The 17,905-nt window shown below is 42.3% G+C and overlaps 1 protein-coding gene across 1 annotated transcript in view; it reads right to left on the bottom strand.

Annotated features, from left to right (window-relative positions):
* COL14A1 (collagen type XIV alpha 1 chain) overlaps positions 1-14,909 on the bottom strand; it is a 167,747-nt gene extending 152,838 nt beyond the window's left edge. Inside the window, exons 1-3 of the mRNA XM_077808839.1 lie at positions 14,825-14,909; positions 5,851-5,967; positions 2,105-2,248 (exon numbers count right to left, since the gene is read on the bottom strand). Of these exons, the coding sequence (XP_077664965.1) occupies positions 2,105-2,248; positions 5,851-5,967; positions 14,825-14,909 (346 nt within the window). The remainder of the gene's footprint in view (positions 1-2,104; positions 2,249-5,850; positions 5,968-14,824) is intronic.
* Between the last annotated feature and the right edge of the window lie 2,996 nt (positions 14,910-17,905).

The raw sequence follows: 17,905 nt of genomic DNA on the forward strand, positions 1-17,905 counted from the left end.
CAATCTACCTCTTTCAGACAAAACTCTATTACAAGGCCTTACTTATTTTATATCTTTTTATTCTACTGTGATTTGTAAGCTATCACATAAGAATTGCATACCTGATCATGTAAAAGAAAATATAAATTATCCCAAGAATAACAGACTACTGCAAGCTGTTAAGATTTCTGTAGGCTTGAAAAAAGAAAGACAAAAAACTTTGTACATTAACTAGAACTCAGAGTTTAAAATGCTGATGTGTTCAGTGTCCTGCTAGTCTCTCATGATTTTACTCTGGCCCTCCTTTCCCCTCCCCAAAAGTGCCTTGGAATAGTATAATCTTCCACAGTCCCAAGAATTAGTCATCACTTTGTCATGGGGGAAGAAAAAGCCATGAAAATGCAACATAAAAAAGGAAGGACTTGCATACACATTGTATCTGGCTTCATTCATACAGTCATTATACAGTCAAATGGCATCCAAGTCTCACTACAGCCAATGAAAACATGTTGCAGCTAAAGAAACAATATATTAAATAGATTGTAACCCCGGCATTCTAAAAATCAAGCTGCCAACTCTGCTTCTCCTGTGGAATACAGCCAGTTACGAACAACCACAGCTCATACTTTGGAAGCTTGAGTAGCCATTCTATAGGTTTTTCTTTAATGCTAAAGTAACCTGTGGTTTTGCAACCAGTGGTATTTAAAATAATAAATACAGGCACTGGGGAATTCCGAGAAGGACTTGACATGGCCTCTACATCAAGTAATCAGCACTTGTTATCATGTGCTGGAGAGGAGAGGAGGGTGGTCTAGCAATTAGAACAGTGATTGGCAGACCCCATTACACAGTTAGAAACCTGAAGCACCAGCATCTCAGACACTAAAAATGTTCACACACGGTGTTTTGTAGGAAGGGGATTCAGGAAAAATTACTTCCCTACCCCCAGGCTCTTTGGTTCTGTGGACTAAATCTGTCCTGATCGGTCTTTAATTGAGTTCCAGGAGGGCTTGGCTACACTTAAAACGCTGCAGCTGCACTGCTGTAGCACTTCAGTGAAGACAGTACCTAGGCCACCGGAGGGGTTCTCCTGCCGGCCTAGGTACTCCATCTCCCCGAGAGGCGATAGCTAGGTAGATGGGAGAATTCTGCCATCAATCCAGCACCATCTACACTGGAGGTTAGTTTAGTTTAACTGAGTCACTTATGGGCATGGATCTTTCACACCCCTCAGAGACATAGTCATACTGACCTAATTTCCTAATGTAGATTAGGCCTGAGATGTAAATCAGGGCAGAAAGCTCACCTAACTAATCAACACACCCTCAGACAGAACACATTTATCCTTTTCTGTATATACACCGGACCCTCGCTAGAACGCGGGATTTGGGATCCATGCGTGGTACTGCGTTAATGCGGGGACCGCGTTAAAATGAATTGCAATTAAAGTAATTAAATTTGGGATCAATGGCCGCCACCGCATTATATGCGAATTCGCGCTATATAGACATGTGTTCTAGCGAGGGTCCGGTGTATTTGTTTGGGTTTTGCAGTATCATGTGCTGAACATATTAGGCCAGATTCTCAACAGATGTAAACTGACATAGCACCATTAAACAGAGCTGTACTGACTTATACCAGCTGAGCATCTGGCCTATCATATGTTCAAAGTTTTAAGACTTACCCGTGGCTTCCCTGACCCCATTCTAAGAATTACACTGGAAATCCATGAAAAAGTGAAGAAATAAAAAAAGATATTCCTTTCATTTCCTCCCACTCACAATTCCCTTTTTATGAGTCATGGGCTATTTTCACAAGGGAAAGGAGAAAATTAAAGGAAATGTTAATAGCCCAAAGTTTTTAGTTTAGAATCCCTGCTACTAAGATTTCTTGCATGATGTCTGATAAAGCCAGACTTTGTATTACCAGGTGTACTCCACTGAAGTCAACAGACTTGCACCTTTTTACACCTGGCTGAAATTGGCTCTGTGTTCTCTATCGGTCTAAGTATTCATAACATGCTCATCTCTGTGGTATCTGAGTATACTGCACATATATAGATTGAAGAGGTATTTGGTAAGACAGTGCAATATGTGAGATATGATATATGCATACAGATACATACTTCTGAACTGCCCTTGTGCTGGCTTGCTCTCTTGGTCTTTATTGGATGCAATAATCTGAACTGCATAGCTTTGATCTGGAATAAGACCTTGAATAATTGCTTTGGTTGCACTGTTTTGCAGAGTTAGTTGATTGGTTTTTCCACCTGCAAGGAAACAAAAGGAGAAATAAAATCAGCGGCATAGTAAATAGTGAATGCTATGATAAGGTAAATTACTACATTTTAAACCACTTAAACGTATACTTAAGCTACATTAAGTATGGTAATGACCAAAGTCCAGTCACTCATCACTGGTTGTCTGTTCCAAACCCTTGTCCCTTTGGAATGACACAGAGGACACCCCAGAAAAGCAGGGAGCCAGGTGGGCTGACATACTGTGTCCTTAAAAGGATGATCTCATGGGATGTACATTTTCTCCAAAACCTAACATGAATAACAGGTAAGACCTGGCTATGTACACACATGTGAAAGCATGCACACACACACACACACACACACACACACACACACACACACACACACACACACACACACACACACACACACACACAGGAAAGGCCTACAGGAAATGGAGGTCCTGGAGAGGGGACAAAGTGAGACACAGGAGAGGAACTGGAAGGCCACCCAGGAAATTGAGCCATCTGAACTAGCAGAGACCTCTGTGGGCATTACTCTGTTCTGGAAGCAGTCCAGAGACTCATCCCCAACTGGGAATGTGGACATGAAATGAGAGGCTGGAGGAATAATAGGACATCATGAAGTAGGCCTTGACTAGGAGTGAAAGGAGATGGCCAGGAGGTCTAGCTGGTATCGGCAGCATTCCAGAAGCTCTGAGGAGAAGTGTTGCAGTGACCCTGGGAGGCACAGATAATAGAATGAACTACTGGGAGGAAAGCAGCTACTAGCTAACACCATGAACCGTGGAGAGTGGGAAGAATCTCTCCAGAGAAGCAGAGACTGCATTCACAAGCAGGGACAGTCCCAGAGTGCTGAAGCCAGAAGGACTGTGCTAGTGAAATGCAGAGGCCAGTGGGCCCAGTAAGACAGCCAGGAAGCCCAGCTCAAAGCCACTGTCAGGATCACATCTGGGATGTGGGCAGTCATGCCTAATGGTCAGAACCATGAGGGTGGCCAGATTAGAGCGGAGTCAAGCCGGAGTCAAGAATCAGGGCTCTGTGGGTGTATTTGAGACCAGAGCCACGGGTCAGAAGCCAAATGAAAGAGCCAATGGGGAGTTGGAGATGTAGTCAGGAAGTAGAGCCAGGGGTATTGAGGATGAGAAGGGAAGGAACTGGAAAGGGCACAAGAGTAGGCTGGATAGGAGCAGGCAGGGACTGGATGGGAGCAGGTACAGGAAGCAGGATCAAGCATAGCTGTGGCATGGGATGCATTGAGCAACAATAGAGTTCTGGCTGCTACTGGCTCAAGTAGGAGTTTAAATCTGCCCTCCACCAGTCAGGAAGTGGAGTCAATCAGGCAGCCCCTGCCAGGTTCAGCTGTGCCCAGAGAGTTGCTTGGAGACTGACCCTGCTCTACCTGAATCCCTGACACCCACGTGGAGAGAAGGGAAAAAAAGCAATTTGTAGTGAGTAGCAGCTATAGGTCTGTTCTTCTAATGAGGCCAAAGCAGAGCAACTGAAACAGGAAGGGGCAGTTTATAAGAGCAGGGAACTGAAGAACTGCAGGTAAGAAAAATCCAGTGCAGAAGTTAATCTGATCAAGCACACTTCAAGGGGCCAGCAGCTCTAAAAGAGTTTTGCTGCAACAAGACAGTCAACACATAGGAACTAGCTGCAGAAGAAGTCACAGTAGTTTTCAAGTGCCCTGGCTTAAAGGAATAGGAACCAGAAAAGGTTCTAAGAGGGGAGAGAGTCTTGCATAGGGTTAACTAAGCAGAGAAATGGATCATAGTGCAAAAGGATACAAACCAACGAGCACTGGACCCATGATCCGAGACACTAGGAATGAGGTGGGAGGAGCTACATATGGGGAACTAGCTGTGACACGGCTAGGCAGGTAATTGTGGGGAGGGAGGGAGTGAGCAGTCCATAAACTCAAAGCCTAAAAAGCAATTTTCAGCATGACTGAACCGTGAAGACTCATCTGGGATTTGAGTCTCCCACGATCAGTGGCAGGGTTCAAGCAGCTGGGAGTGAATTTCTAACTTTTTAAAATACTTAGGTAATAGTCCTCAAAGGACACATTAAAGGAGTTTGTTTTAGTTGTTAGGCAGAGGAAGGGAGTGGCCTAATAACTTTTCCCAAGCATGATCCAATAACCACTAACAAGGGCTCAGCAGCTGCATTTTGTGCATTTCACTACTCCTGCCTCAACCCATATGCAGGCTTTGAGTGCAGGGTGGTGGGCAGTAGGGCAAGAGGCACTGAAGGGGCACCAGCAGTGCGTCATACTCAGCACTGCCCAGCAGTGCTCACCACCCTCCCTTCTCCATCCTTTTGCTTACCACTACTAGACTGGGCCCTACTAAATCTACCACTGCTTTAACTGAACGTACAAACTATCCATATTGCAAACTACCTTGAGGATTAACATTTATTGGAGACCCTCTGCCGTCAGCGGACTGCCAAAGCATACCACATTCACACTATCAAAACTGCTTACACTCTTTTTCCTTTTGCCCATCTGACTCAGCGGCCATTCATTCCTTTGGAATTTAATACCTTTTCGCACAATAGCTGACTTAACTGCTTCATGTCACACACTGTTGCAACTTTTGTTGGTTTGTGGTTTTTGGCACATTTGTATTGCTTTTATATATCACATGTCTGCTCATCTTAAGGTTGAAAGCCAGTGCAACAGTAGAATAGGGGGAGGAAAAAGAAAACTATTGCTTTCTCGTCAAGAAATTGCTACAGCTGTTCTTTTTCACTGTCCAATCTGTAAGCTACATTTTTATTCTTCAAAGTAAATTATATATAAATGAAACAACAAAGTGCAAATGCAGTTTGTAGACCTCACATTTATAAATTTCAAATGAATACATTATAGTCTACATGTGATAGTTATTCTAAAATAACTAAGCTATAGTTTAGTTGTCTTGGTACTAGGAATAACAGTGTGGATATATTGCAAAAATTTGTTTCTGCTTTCTTCAGCAGCACAGTTTATGAGCATTTACCCTCTGCTGATAGGGGGTCTGTAGGATAAGGGCTACATTAAGCATGACTAAAATATTATGCAGACTGCAGAAGTTCAGAATCCACTAGTTCAGAATCTCTTAGCTGCATTGACAATGAAGCTATAAAAAATTATGCCAGCTAAGGACCTGCCCCTCTGCCTTTTACTCACTTCCCTTGTTCTGACTGCCCAAAATTCCCATGGACATTCACAAAACTTCATCTACTGACTCTTTTGGGGCACTTGCTATTTCCCTGTATACGGCAAGAAGGACAGAGGAGGGGATGCTCACAGGGACAGCACCAGAGGTAGAGCTCGCTACCGATGATGAAGCACAGAAAGTATCAGTCAGTTGACTCCACCCCCTGGACACTCCAGACATCTGCATTCAGACTGGCCTCCAGCTGCAGTGTGGCAAGTTGGATTGATCTCCCTCCTGCTGGACAGCCAGAGCTCCGGGTTGTCCAGAGCCAGCTCAAAGTCCCCCAGCGTTGTGGAGTGAGCCCCAAAGCAATAGGCGGCTGCTTTCCTCCAGGTCACCATGACAGCATAATCACTGGACCTAAATGAACCAAATATGTCTATAGACAAATGTAAATATTTTTTACCTGAACTTGGAGTGACAAGAAGCTTAAATCCAGTAAATTTCCCTTTAGGGGCTTTCCATGAAATCTGTACACTGTCATGAGTGACTAGATTATACCTTAGTCTTGTTGGTGGAGCCACTGTAAGGAAAAAATAAAGAGATCTTACTGTACCGTACAAAAAAAAGTATTTATATTAATTTTTAAATAAATGTTAAGGAAAATATTTAGGCAAACACACGCACACAAGTTTGACAACACAAAGGATGCAAGTTATTCTAAATGTCACATAAATCAGCTTATTAGTTTGTAAAATAATATTAATCCCCAAGGTGCCTTATTTCCCCCAAAGACATAGCCTTTAATTTACAGGGGGAAAAAAACCAAAACTACTGACTTTACAAAAGACAGAGACAAATGGTGTTAGATGTTAAGACTCTAGTTTAGCAAGCAAAGCTGGTTATACAAAATGCTCTTTGTTAATGTATAGGAACTAAAATTGATCTTCCTTCTTATTTGGCAATATGCCTTTCCTAGCTCTTATGCCAAATATCATGGGTTTTTCATTTAAGTCACTCAGGGCCAAGTTTTCAAAGGCTTGTGTGGGCACAAATGTCCTTCTTGTATGTGTATTTTAGGTTGCAAGCAAGGGACAGGAAATAGCACATTTTTCAAAAGGGTGCGTGCAGAGCTGCAAAAATGGAGCATGCAAACTGGTTGGGTCATGGGCATGGCCTCAGTAGTTAATGCACATTCATCCTTATCAGAAACTAGAATTGTCCTGGGCCCCTCCACGGCTAACTTAGACGTATACAGGCTAACCAAGGTTCAGGCAAAGGCAATCCAGGCACTGTAGGTGAAGCCAGCCTCTACTGACTTGTGGATCATCAACTATAGTTCAACATAGTAGAAGTTGGAAAGGATGGAAACATGAAGGGATTGTGGGAGAAAGGGGTAGGTGGCATTTTAGGTGCCCAGGAACAAGCAGAAATTCCAGACCTGTGTGCTCTGAGGTGATCAGAGGAGCGGAGATGGCTGAAGAGAGGGAGGATGGCAAGGACTATCAGGGGCTCTTCACTTGAGTCAGCAAGGCAGTTGCATGCCTGGAATACTTTCCACTGTGTGCTTTTGGGCATGCAGCAGCAGTTATGGTACCGTACCGGTTCACTAGCTGACTCTAATATATTATTAGCATATGCCAGTGGTCTCCAACCTTTTTACGCCCAAGATCACTTTTTGAATTTAAGAGAAACCCAGGATCTACCCTGCCCCTTTCCTGAGGCCCTGTCCCTTCCCCAAAGCCCCACCCCACTCACTCCATCCTCCCCTCTCTCCATCACTCGCTCTCCCCCACCCTCACTCACTTTCACTGGGCTGGGGCATAGGGGTGGGGTGCACAAGGAGATGCGGGCTCTGGGCTGGGTTCACAGTGTGGGAGGGGGCTCTGGGATGAGCCTGGGGCAGGGAATTGGGGTGCAGGAGCAGGTGAGGAGTGCAAGCTCTGGGAGGGAGTTTAGGTGCAGGAGGGGGCTCTGGACTGGTGCAGGAGGGGGTGGAGTGCTGGCTCTGGGACGGGGGTCAGATCTGGGGCAGAGAGTGTTGGTGCAGGAGGGGGTTCAGGGTGCAGGAGGGGGTTCAGGGTGCTGGCTCCAGGAGGGGGCTCAGGGCTGGGGTGCAGCCTCCCACCGGGCTGCACTTATCTCGGCGGCTCCTGGTCGGCAGCACAGCATGGCTGCTGCTAAAGCAGGCTCCTTGCCTACCCAAGCCCCATGCTCCCAGAAGGAGGCAACGCACCCCTGCAGGGGGAGGGTGGCACATAGCTCCACGCACTGCCCCTGTCTGCAAGCACTGCCCTCGCAGCTCCCATTAGTCGCAGCTCCCTATTCCCAGACAATGGGAGCTGTGGGGGCGGTGCTTGCAGGCAGGAGCAGTGCATGGAGGGAGACCCCTGCCCTACTGCCCCTGGAGCCACACTGGCTGCTTCCGGGAGTGGCATGGGGCCGGTGCAGACAAGGAGCCTGTCTTAGGGAGATAGCGATCGAATGGGAGATCTTCTATGATCGACCACTCGATTGCGATCAACTGGTTGGTGACCACGGGCATATGCTATGGTCTTGTAATGAGTTGTGGTTGCCCAGCCCTGTATGTACAGCCTGAATGATGTGCTATTTATGAAAATTGTCCTGCCAGGCACCTAGGCAAGGTAACAGTACAGGAGAATCAGCCCTAGTCTACACTGCAGAGTTAGTTCGATGCAAGGAAGCTTACACTGACCTAACCCTGTAAGTGTCTACACTAAAATGTCGCTCCCGCCAGCGTAACTCACCTGCTACACCAACTTAATAATTCCACCTCCACAAGAGGCGTAGTGCTTAGGTCGATGTAATTAGGTCAATGCAGTGTCAGTGTAGACACTGCGTTATTTATATTGACTGTTTCTGGCATTCAGAAGCCTTCCCACAATGCTCCGCACTGTCAGTTAAATCGGTGCAAGCGCTCCTGGTGAGGACACGCACCACCAACACAAGGAACATAGTGTGGACATACAAACATGATTTAATTACTGCAGTGGCCGTACATCGATATAACTTAGATCGACTTAATTTTCTAGCGTGCACATGCCTCTTCCTCTTGCTGAGGGTATTTTGCTAGCTCAAGGGCAGAGGTACCTGCTACCAAACTACACTAGTCCAAATGGTTTACTCCAACAATTGGTTCTGTCCTGCCTATAAAATTGAGCATACATCCCAAGGGCCTCTGTCTTCACAATTCCAGATGGATATGGCAGCAGAGGGTGGCTTCCTCCTGCCACTGCACAAATGGTTTCTAGACCTGAAGGCCCAGGATATACCACAGCAAACACCATGACTTAAAGATAGCATGTATCTTTTCTTTCTATTTTCTTTTAAGAAGTTTAATAATGTTTTAGTCTTTTTTTAGTTGTTGTTGGCCCAAACGTTGTTTTTGGTCCCAATTTATACGATGAGCTAATATTTATCTTCTCCTGTGTTGTTTCTCGTTAAGATCCACAGACAGGTGTGATGAGTGCCAGAGCCCATAGAGATAAAGAGCTGCCAAGAAACTCCCTCAGGCCTCACTAGTTCTCCCATTTCAGTCAATGGAGCTTTGGCAATTTACATCAGCTGAGGATCTGGCCAAGCATTTTTGTGATTCATGGTCATATCATCTAGTATTTTTCCCCCCTATTTGTTGCTTTTCTAAGAGGTGATAAAAATACTAGCTGACTTTTCTTTCATGTTGGTTTTGTTTGTTGGTTCAATTGTTTCTCAGTGTTAACAATGCTGCAATGTTAGAAGTTATCAAAATGTTAATCAAAGTTTAATGGTAAAGCTTTACTTCCTGCTATTGAGTTGTATCCAGCTTATTAGTTAGAGGGGCCTATTCTAGCAGAGTACACCAGCCTCAGTTATACTCCAGCCTTAAGAGCCAGAGGCAGCAAGGGAATGTGGAAGAGCCAAGACCAGCTTAGTCACATCGCAGCTGCTCTCAGGACACTGGAATTCAAGGGAGAGAAAAGTCAGAGGGAGAGTGGGAAGTGAGAGGCACAGAGACAATGAGTGTCAAAACAGCCTGGCACCCTGAAGACACTTTTCAAAATCTCTGCAATGAGCATGCATACAAACTATGCGCTCATGGATGGTGGGCATGATCTGGACAGGCCTAATCTCCGGACTGTCTGTCCACCCCAGTGGGGCTTTAGAAAATAGGCATTATTAGATTCAGAAGAATGAGCAGCTAAAAGTATCATTGCACACATACAACTAGTTCTTTGAAAATTTGGTGCACGCTGTTTTGTGATTAAAAGATCAAATATGAAATATTGTGCTAGCCAAGATACTGCAAGAACATTCAGCATATTGTAATTGTAATAAAATAACTGAAGCTGTGGTAGAAGCTGTGGTAAAAGTTTTAAAGACCAGAAAGGTTGCAGGTATGGATTACAGTCTTTAATTCATTCTCAAGATTCATAATGATTTACACATAGCTCAAGGATAGAATCAGTCAGTGCTGAATGAACCTAGAGTGATGAATCATGAGTACCAGTTCATGAAAATATGTAATTCCAATTATTTACTTTTTCAAAGCAACCATAAATAATCTTTGGGAAACCAGCTGTAAGATTCACAGGGATCCAGTGGCTAAGCACCAAGAATACAAATGCCAGCCAAGTGTGTCCTATACCATTGCAAGGGAAAATGAGCTCTGAAGCCCCCTTTTCTCCCATGTGTGACCTAAAGATTAAAAGAGCACTTTCTAACAAAGCAGTGTAGCTCTGACCTACTTGTAATTAGCCATCATCAAATCAGGTAAACTTTTGGAGCCTCTAAAAAACCAAAATGAAAAAGGAGTACTTGTGGCACCTTAGAAACTAACAAATTTATTTGAGCATGTCTGACAATAACAAGCAAAGAAGGACATAATCACCAGATGTGTTTGTGCTTTCTATACAGCTACAATATGATAGACTACAAGACTTGTGCCAGAATAATCTTTACATAACTAGCTGATCTTTGCTAACCACTTATTCATTTTTGTGTCTAAATGTGGGGTAGCGTGGGGGGAGGACTTTTCCAGCCAGTAATTAATCATAGGGAGAAAAGAAGAGTTGTTCACGAAACAGATATTTAACTATGTCTTATTTATGCAAAGACTAGTGTTCTGGCACAGAGAAGTACATATAACTAAGGAAGTTAAATCTAATATTTGGACAAACACAACAAAATATTGATGGGAATTACTACGTGGTCACCAACCTGAAGAGGAAATCTTTATTTCTGAAGACCTTTATTGTCTGTGGAACAAAATTTCACTTCTTGCAGAAAGAAAAAAAAATGAATCCAAACTGAATCCGTTAACTGATAAAAATCAGTAGTGAGAGCTTGTTAAGGGGTTTTACAGGAATGAGCAAATGAATGGCTGTCAGCAACATTCAAGCAATCACCCAAAAAGAGACTAAAGACAAGTTCAAGGCCTTGGTTTATGCAGCTACATAGAAGTTAGCTATTTTTGTTAGTGCTCCAGATACATTATTCTTGAGGACAAACAGGAAAACAAAGCTTTGAAATACTCAGTATTCTAAAAGGTGGACAAAAATTCTCAAGTACATAGCTGTCAAACTGTGTAAAGCTGGCAATACTAGTTGCACTTTCTAGAATCTAATTTTATATTGTTATAAAAATAAAAAAAATTGATTAAATTGAACAAATTAATATTCCACCAAAATTATCTAGCATATACATTAGCAGCATATGGAAATTCTCACAACATGAAGTACAATCACCATCTTGTATATGTAAAAGCAAATTCTTAAATTAACACCCCAATTATTGAACGGATAAATGGGAACTCTAATGAGAGGAGACATATTTTCCTTAGTTGTGATGGTTTATTAACCAGTGTTGTTTTGCTGGGAGTAAATTTTTCATTATTTTAATAGACTGGACAAGAAGCTCCAATATTTTTAAAGTAACTTTATCTGTTGAGCAAGAAAAAAAAATTCCAAACTAAATGTGAGGGAGTAATTAAAATATTGAGTGAAAGCAGAGGGATAATAAAGGATTTGGAAGGCAGCTAGTAAATGCATCACATCAAACTGGGAGCTCAACAAATGAAAAGGATTAAAACATTAAAATCTGAAAGTTACATTTTAAGTTATCAGTGACCAACAAATAATAATAATTGGATAATTCATGAGCAAGATGGTGGAATGACTCAGCAGAAAACAATCTCACTCAGCAGGGTCTGTTTCTCAAAGGATAACATTCATAACTAGAAAGTAATATAAATTAATGTGTGGTAAAGGGATCACAGGATTGGAATAAAACCTCAAATGTGAAACTAGACCTTCCCAAACATATTCTCTCTTTCTCCTAAGGAATCAATTTATAGTTCTTCCCCAAAGCGCTTGTGCAAGATGAAACTAACCCCTATTTTTCCTGCACCTTGTTACAATGTGTTATTTCTTTAATCACTCAAACATACTATATCATTTATAGTTAGCCAGCTGTTACAAGGAGGAGGAAGTAAATCGTTTATTGCAAAGGGAAAAAGGAAAAACTTTGTCAACAAAGGCCAAAAGGAGAGATTCAGAGGACATGTTACTACTTTAAACGTAGCAAAAGAATATTCTCAACTCATACTCCACAGGCTACGGATCCATATACTCCATGACTCAATAATATGATGGTGCGGCCTACATTTTCTGAGACCTGCATTTGATTTTAGTGTGCAATTTATGTCCACTGCTAACATATGACTGATTTAAAAAACAAACAAACTAACCTCATTTAAAATGTTTGATTTTCAAAGCAATTTAGGGGATTTAAACACACCTTCCACTGAGTTTACTTTTACATGTATCTGAATCCCCAAAACAGTTTTGAAAATCTGAACCATATGTAGTGACAATCAGGTCCAGACACCCCACAGGGAGAACAGGGAGTCTGGACCCCTCAAGAATAAGCAATTGAAGCAACTGATTGTATACAATATTACCGCACTATTAAAAAAAAGTGTAATCAAGTATGGTGTCCTATAAAAACTGGTGACACGCTGGTCCCGAAAATCATTGTGTGATGGATGGATGAGTTGTGTACAAAGAGTTACATGTGTGTGCTGGAGATATGTTCTTAAAATGTGTTTGGGAGGCAGTGCATAAACCCAGCATGTGCTAGACAAAAGAATGTGGATTTATTTGTCTGACTGACTTGACTGCAGGCAGAGGACAATAAAAGTACATTTACATATACAGTAAACAAAGCCATCAAGTTAACAAGTGAGGGGAGAAGACAGTTTAGCAATTGCTCTGGGGACAGAATCTGCACCCTAGAAAGCCTTCCTGGCTCTTGAGGCAGTGACAATAGACTTTGGGTAACATAAGGGGAGCAAAATGACATTTTAGTTATCCACTGCTTAGGGGACATGGGGAAAAAGCACCTTGTGATCCTGAGAAAGTTGGATCCCCTGGCCAGAAAGGCTAGAGATGCTGTTAACTTTAAGTAAATAAGCAAACTGCATAGGCAAAAATTTTAACTAGCTAAAATTAAGTTTTAGTCACTAGATAGTATGTTTTATTTTGTTTGTAACCAAACTGGTCTCTTTTTCTCTTGTTCAGTATCACTTAAATCTCTGTTCTTTGTTAATAAACTTATTTTTAGTTTTACTATAAAGTATCTACGGTATCCAAGTGCAGTTATATTAAAATGAAGTGTGAGTCTTCAGCTAACCTAACAGCCTGGTGTGTGCACTGTCTCTTGGAAGGCTGTGAAATTAATAAGTTCTGTGAGTGCCCAGTGAGAGGGACTGGACACCGCAGAGAGATGTCTCGGGAGGAACTGGGGTTCACTGATGGTTGCCTGCAGGCAAGGTTTAGACTGGCAGAGTCCCGAGGAGTTTGTTGGCAATGCAGAGAGGCTGGAGTGTCAGGGAGCTGACACACATCTTAGCAGCAGCAAAGCTCTCAACTTGCTGAGGCAGAAGAGTAACACAATGGCTTACAGTTCTGGGAGTCCTGAGCTGAATGTCACATATGTATCAAGTGTAAGATATACAGACACATATATAATCATGTGCTTCACTTCGACTCATTAAGTCACAAGCATTTGGAGGCTAAATTTCTGTTTAGAATAGGTGCACAGAGGTAGTAGGAAGGCACAGTGAACCCCCTTCCTCTACAATAAATACTACAGCTAACATTCCCCACATTCTGGGAAGTTTGGTTAGTGCACCTAATGATGTTCCATAGCCCGAAGGGGGCATGGTCCCCCCAAGCAGAAGCACCGGAATGGGAGGGGCTAGGGGGCCACGGCTCTCCCCCTAATGGCCGTAAGGGTAAGCAACTGGGGAAAGAGGGTGAAGAGGAGTGAGTGGGCGGGGGGGCGAGGCTTGAGGAAAAGGGACAGTGCGTGGTCAGGGGCTTGGAGAGAAAGGGCAGCACAAGGGCAGGGACATGGTTTGGGTGCCTGTAGCCCCCCCAGATTTAGGGCTCTTCCACGGCTCCTGCCCCCAAGCAGTCAGCCAGCATCAAAGACCATTTGCAGATTGAGCAATGTCAGTAGCAGTATATGCATCTGTTAAGCATGCTCTTCCTGTGACCCCAGAGCCATTTCTGCTTGTAACTATCCTCTGGAGATAGAAAACCTAGGCACCTCTGCCTATCCACCAACTGTTTTCATGCATAAACATACAACCCAACACTCCTTTCAGTGGGAAAGAGAGGGCCAGATTCCACTCTGTTATGCCTGTGCAACCTCAACTGAAGTCAAGGGGGTTGCATGAGCATAGCCAAGAGCAGAACTGGTCCTATTCTTTCGTGCTTTCAAAGCAAAGGTTGGTTTGGAAGGAAAACACACTAGGACAGACTTGAGACCACTGTCAGGACCACACAGGATCATTTTTAAGCTTAGCAATACCAACAGTATATTTTTAAATAGTAATACATAAGATATAGACACAATGCAAACAAAAAGGGGTGCATGAACAATCATGACACTTGGCAGCCCAGGGCAGCAGGGCCTCATACCACCCTATATAATGTAATGATGGTATTAGCTACAGTTCCAACAAAGCAGCAAATGTATTCCATGCAAGTTCAGTGTCCCACTGCAGAATGATCATTCCCCCACAAATGCATTTGCTTAAAAAGTAGTAACATCAATATTTTATAGCTACATTTAAGTAAACAGAATGAAGTTTTTTCCTATAACCCCATTTTCAGACATTTTAACTATACAGATAAATAAGAGCAACCTTCCTCCTAAGACACTTCAGTTCAGAGAACGTGTGAAAATGAGTCAGGAAGAGCTAGACCCCGATGATGTTCCCTTTGAAGTCACGGCAAAACTCCCATTGGTGTCAATAATGCTGTACTATCCCCTTAGCAAAGGGAAAACACTATTGCATATGTAAAAGGGGAAACCCACTTCTGCACATCAGAGTGATCTAATGAAAAAGCACTGCTGTCTTATATATCAATTACCTTGACCCTGAACATGACTGATGAGATGAACTGCCAAAAAAGCCAAGAGGAACCAGCTGTGTATCTTGTATCGACAAACCTTCATCCTGGATACACGTAGTATCAGCAAGTCTGAAAACATACAGAACAGAAATATTTATCAAGCCTGTAAACCTAGAACATTCACTTAAATGAAAAATCAAGGGTCAAGTCATGGTTCCGTCATATCAATTAGAGTTTGGGCATTGACTTCAAATGGGACCAGGATTTCACCCACAAACTCTGGTTAGTAACTAAAGCACTTTTCCTTGGGAAAGGCTGAGGAATTATTTGAGCATTTATTTCACTCTCCAAAGTTGCATTCTGACAAAGCAACAGCCAATCTCCAAATCTTGTCAGGAAAAGGGTTGGAGCCTATGAAGTTAAAAGCTGAGGACAATTTTTTCAAAAGTGCCCCAATTTCAGGTGCTGAATCCCTTTGGAAATCTGCTTCATATCCTTTGTGGAGCAGACAGGGAGAGTGCTGGGAACAGAAACTGCTATAATGACAAAATAAAACCTCTCTTGTTCCAAAATGAGCTTTAAAAAAAAAGAGAGAGAGACACACACACACAACGGTGTCCTAACTGAGCATCCCTGTGAATGTTAGGCCATGTAATATGGACCAATGCTGCCCAGACAGAGTATCAAGGCATCTGAAAGAAGGATTCTATGACCACAAATACAGTAATAATTACAATTTAATATCTGCTTTGCATCCACTCCTCTGAAAGTGATTCCTTTAACAATAGGATCATGGGTAACAGGTTTATGGTCTATAATGGCTTCACAAATGTGCACAGTTTATAAGTAAATAGATGGATTTTCCTAATTGCCAGACCTGCAAACTCAGCCAGGAACCCATTTATCAGTGCATTTACTGTTTAACTGACGTGTACTCTTCTAGTAAGGGGGTAAAAATTGCACAGTCAATTTAGTTAACAATTCTGCCGATGAGTCACAATCCAGTTCACTCTCCCATAGCCCTGGAGAAGCCACTGAGCCAATTCTCTTCTACTGAAGTTTTTAATACCACTTTTATCACTCAAGTATCTGATAATTGGGGTAAAAGATCATTTTGTCACTAAAGCAAGCAGATATGGCTCAGAATACACACTGGGAATAGACCATTTTTGTACAGTCACTTTTTATTTTAAAGTGTTGACATGGTTAGAAGAGACTTGCTTTGAAATACACTTAAAGAATATGAATTCATCATCTGAACTTGGCCCATATACAATTTATACTATTACAATTGTTGAATAATTGTAACCCCTCTCATAAATAAAAAATAGCAAATTCTTGATTATATTTAATTGTTTATCAAATATTTATAAAGGCACAGATTTAGAAACAACTTTGATATATATGTTCTGCTTTGCAACTTCCTCCTCTCTGCTTCCCACCTCACTCCTCTACAATCTCCCCATAGTACCACCAATAAAAAAACCCCACAAACAAACACAAACTTCCTGGTGACCTGTACTGAGTGGGTCACTCCCCTCTTCGACTCTCTTAGCTAACTCCCTTTCACATTAAAGCTCCTCACCCTCACAGTTGTACTGTGGCCTACCTTTGATCTCACTCTTTACCACTCTTCTTCATTACCTAACTCCCTCCCCTTTGCCAACACCTAAGAACATAAAAATAGCCACCCTGGGTCAGATCAATGGTCTATCTAACCCAATAGTCGGTCTTCTGACAGTTGCCAATGACAGGTACTTTAAAAGGAATGACCAGAACAGGGCAACTATTGAGTGATCCATCCCGTCATCCAGTCCCAACTTCTGTCAGTTGGAGACTTAGGGACACCCAGCGCATGGGGTTGCATCCCTAACCATCTTGGCTACTAGCCATTGGTGAACCTGTTCTATATAAAATATCTAATTAATTTTGGACCACCATGTTATTTCATTGGCAATCAATTAACTTTAGTTAGACTAGGACCAAAACCTCTAGTCTAGACAAGTTTCAGAGCTTTGATTTGTCCTCTTCATATATCCCAATCTTGCAAACACTTTCTTCAAAAGGGATTGTGGCTAGTGAACGCTATGCCTGATAGCCTTTTCAAGGTCATACCATTAGCTCAGCATGACAGTTTTTGTACTGCATTAACTATATCGGTTTAGAAACAGATACAGTCTAACGTCAGTACTGGGCAAATTAGCTGAAACAATAGTAAAGAAAGGAATTGTCAGATACATAGAAGAACATAAATTGTTGGGCAAAAGTCAACCTGGTTACTGTAAATGGAAATCATGTCTTACTAATCTATTAGAGTTCTTTGAAGGGGTCAACAAAATGTTGAAAAGGGGGATCCAGTGGACATAGTGTACTTAGATTTCCAGAAAGCCTTTGACAAGGTCCCTCACCAAAGGCTCTTAAGTAAATTAAGTTGTCATGGGATAAGAGGGAAGATCCTTTCATGGATTGAGAACGGTTTAAAAGACAGGGAACAAAGGGTAGGAATAAATGGTAAATTTTCAGAATGGAGAGGGGTAACTAGTGGTTTTCCAAAGGGTCAGTTCTAGGACCAATCCTATTCAACTTATTCATAAATGATCTGGAGAAAGAGGTAAACAGTGAGGTGGCAAAGTTTGCAGACGATACTAAACTGCTCAAGATAGTTAAGACCAAAGCAAACCATGAAGAACTTCAAAAAGATCTCACAAAACTAAGTGACTGGGCAACAAAATGGCAAATGAAATTTAATGTGGATAAATGTAAAGTAATGCACATTGGAAAAAATAACCCCAGCTATACATACGATATGATGGGAGCTAATTTAGCTACAGCTAATCAGGAAAGAGATCTTGGAGTCATTGTGGATAGTTCTCTGAAGACGTCCATGCAGTGCGCAGCGGCAGTCAAAAAAGCAAACAGGATGTTAGGAATCTTTTAAAAAGGGATAGAGAATAAGACAGAGAATATCTTCTAGGCCTTATATAAATCCATGGTACGCTCACATCTTGAATACTGTGTACAGATGTGGTCTCCTCATCTCAAAAAAGATATACTGACAATAGAAAAGGTTCAGAGAAGGGCAACTAAAATGATTAGGGG

The sequence above is a fragment of the Eretmochelys imbricata genome, chromosome 2, assembly GCF_965152235.1.
Source record: "Eretmochelys imbricata isolate rEreImb1 chromosome 2, rEreImb1.hap1, whole genome shotgun sequence".
NCBI lineage: Eukaryota > Metazoa > Chordata > Testudines > Cheloniidae > Eretmochelys > Eretmochelys imbricata.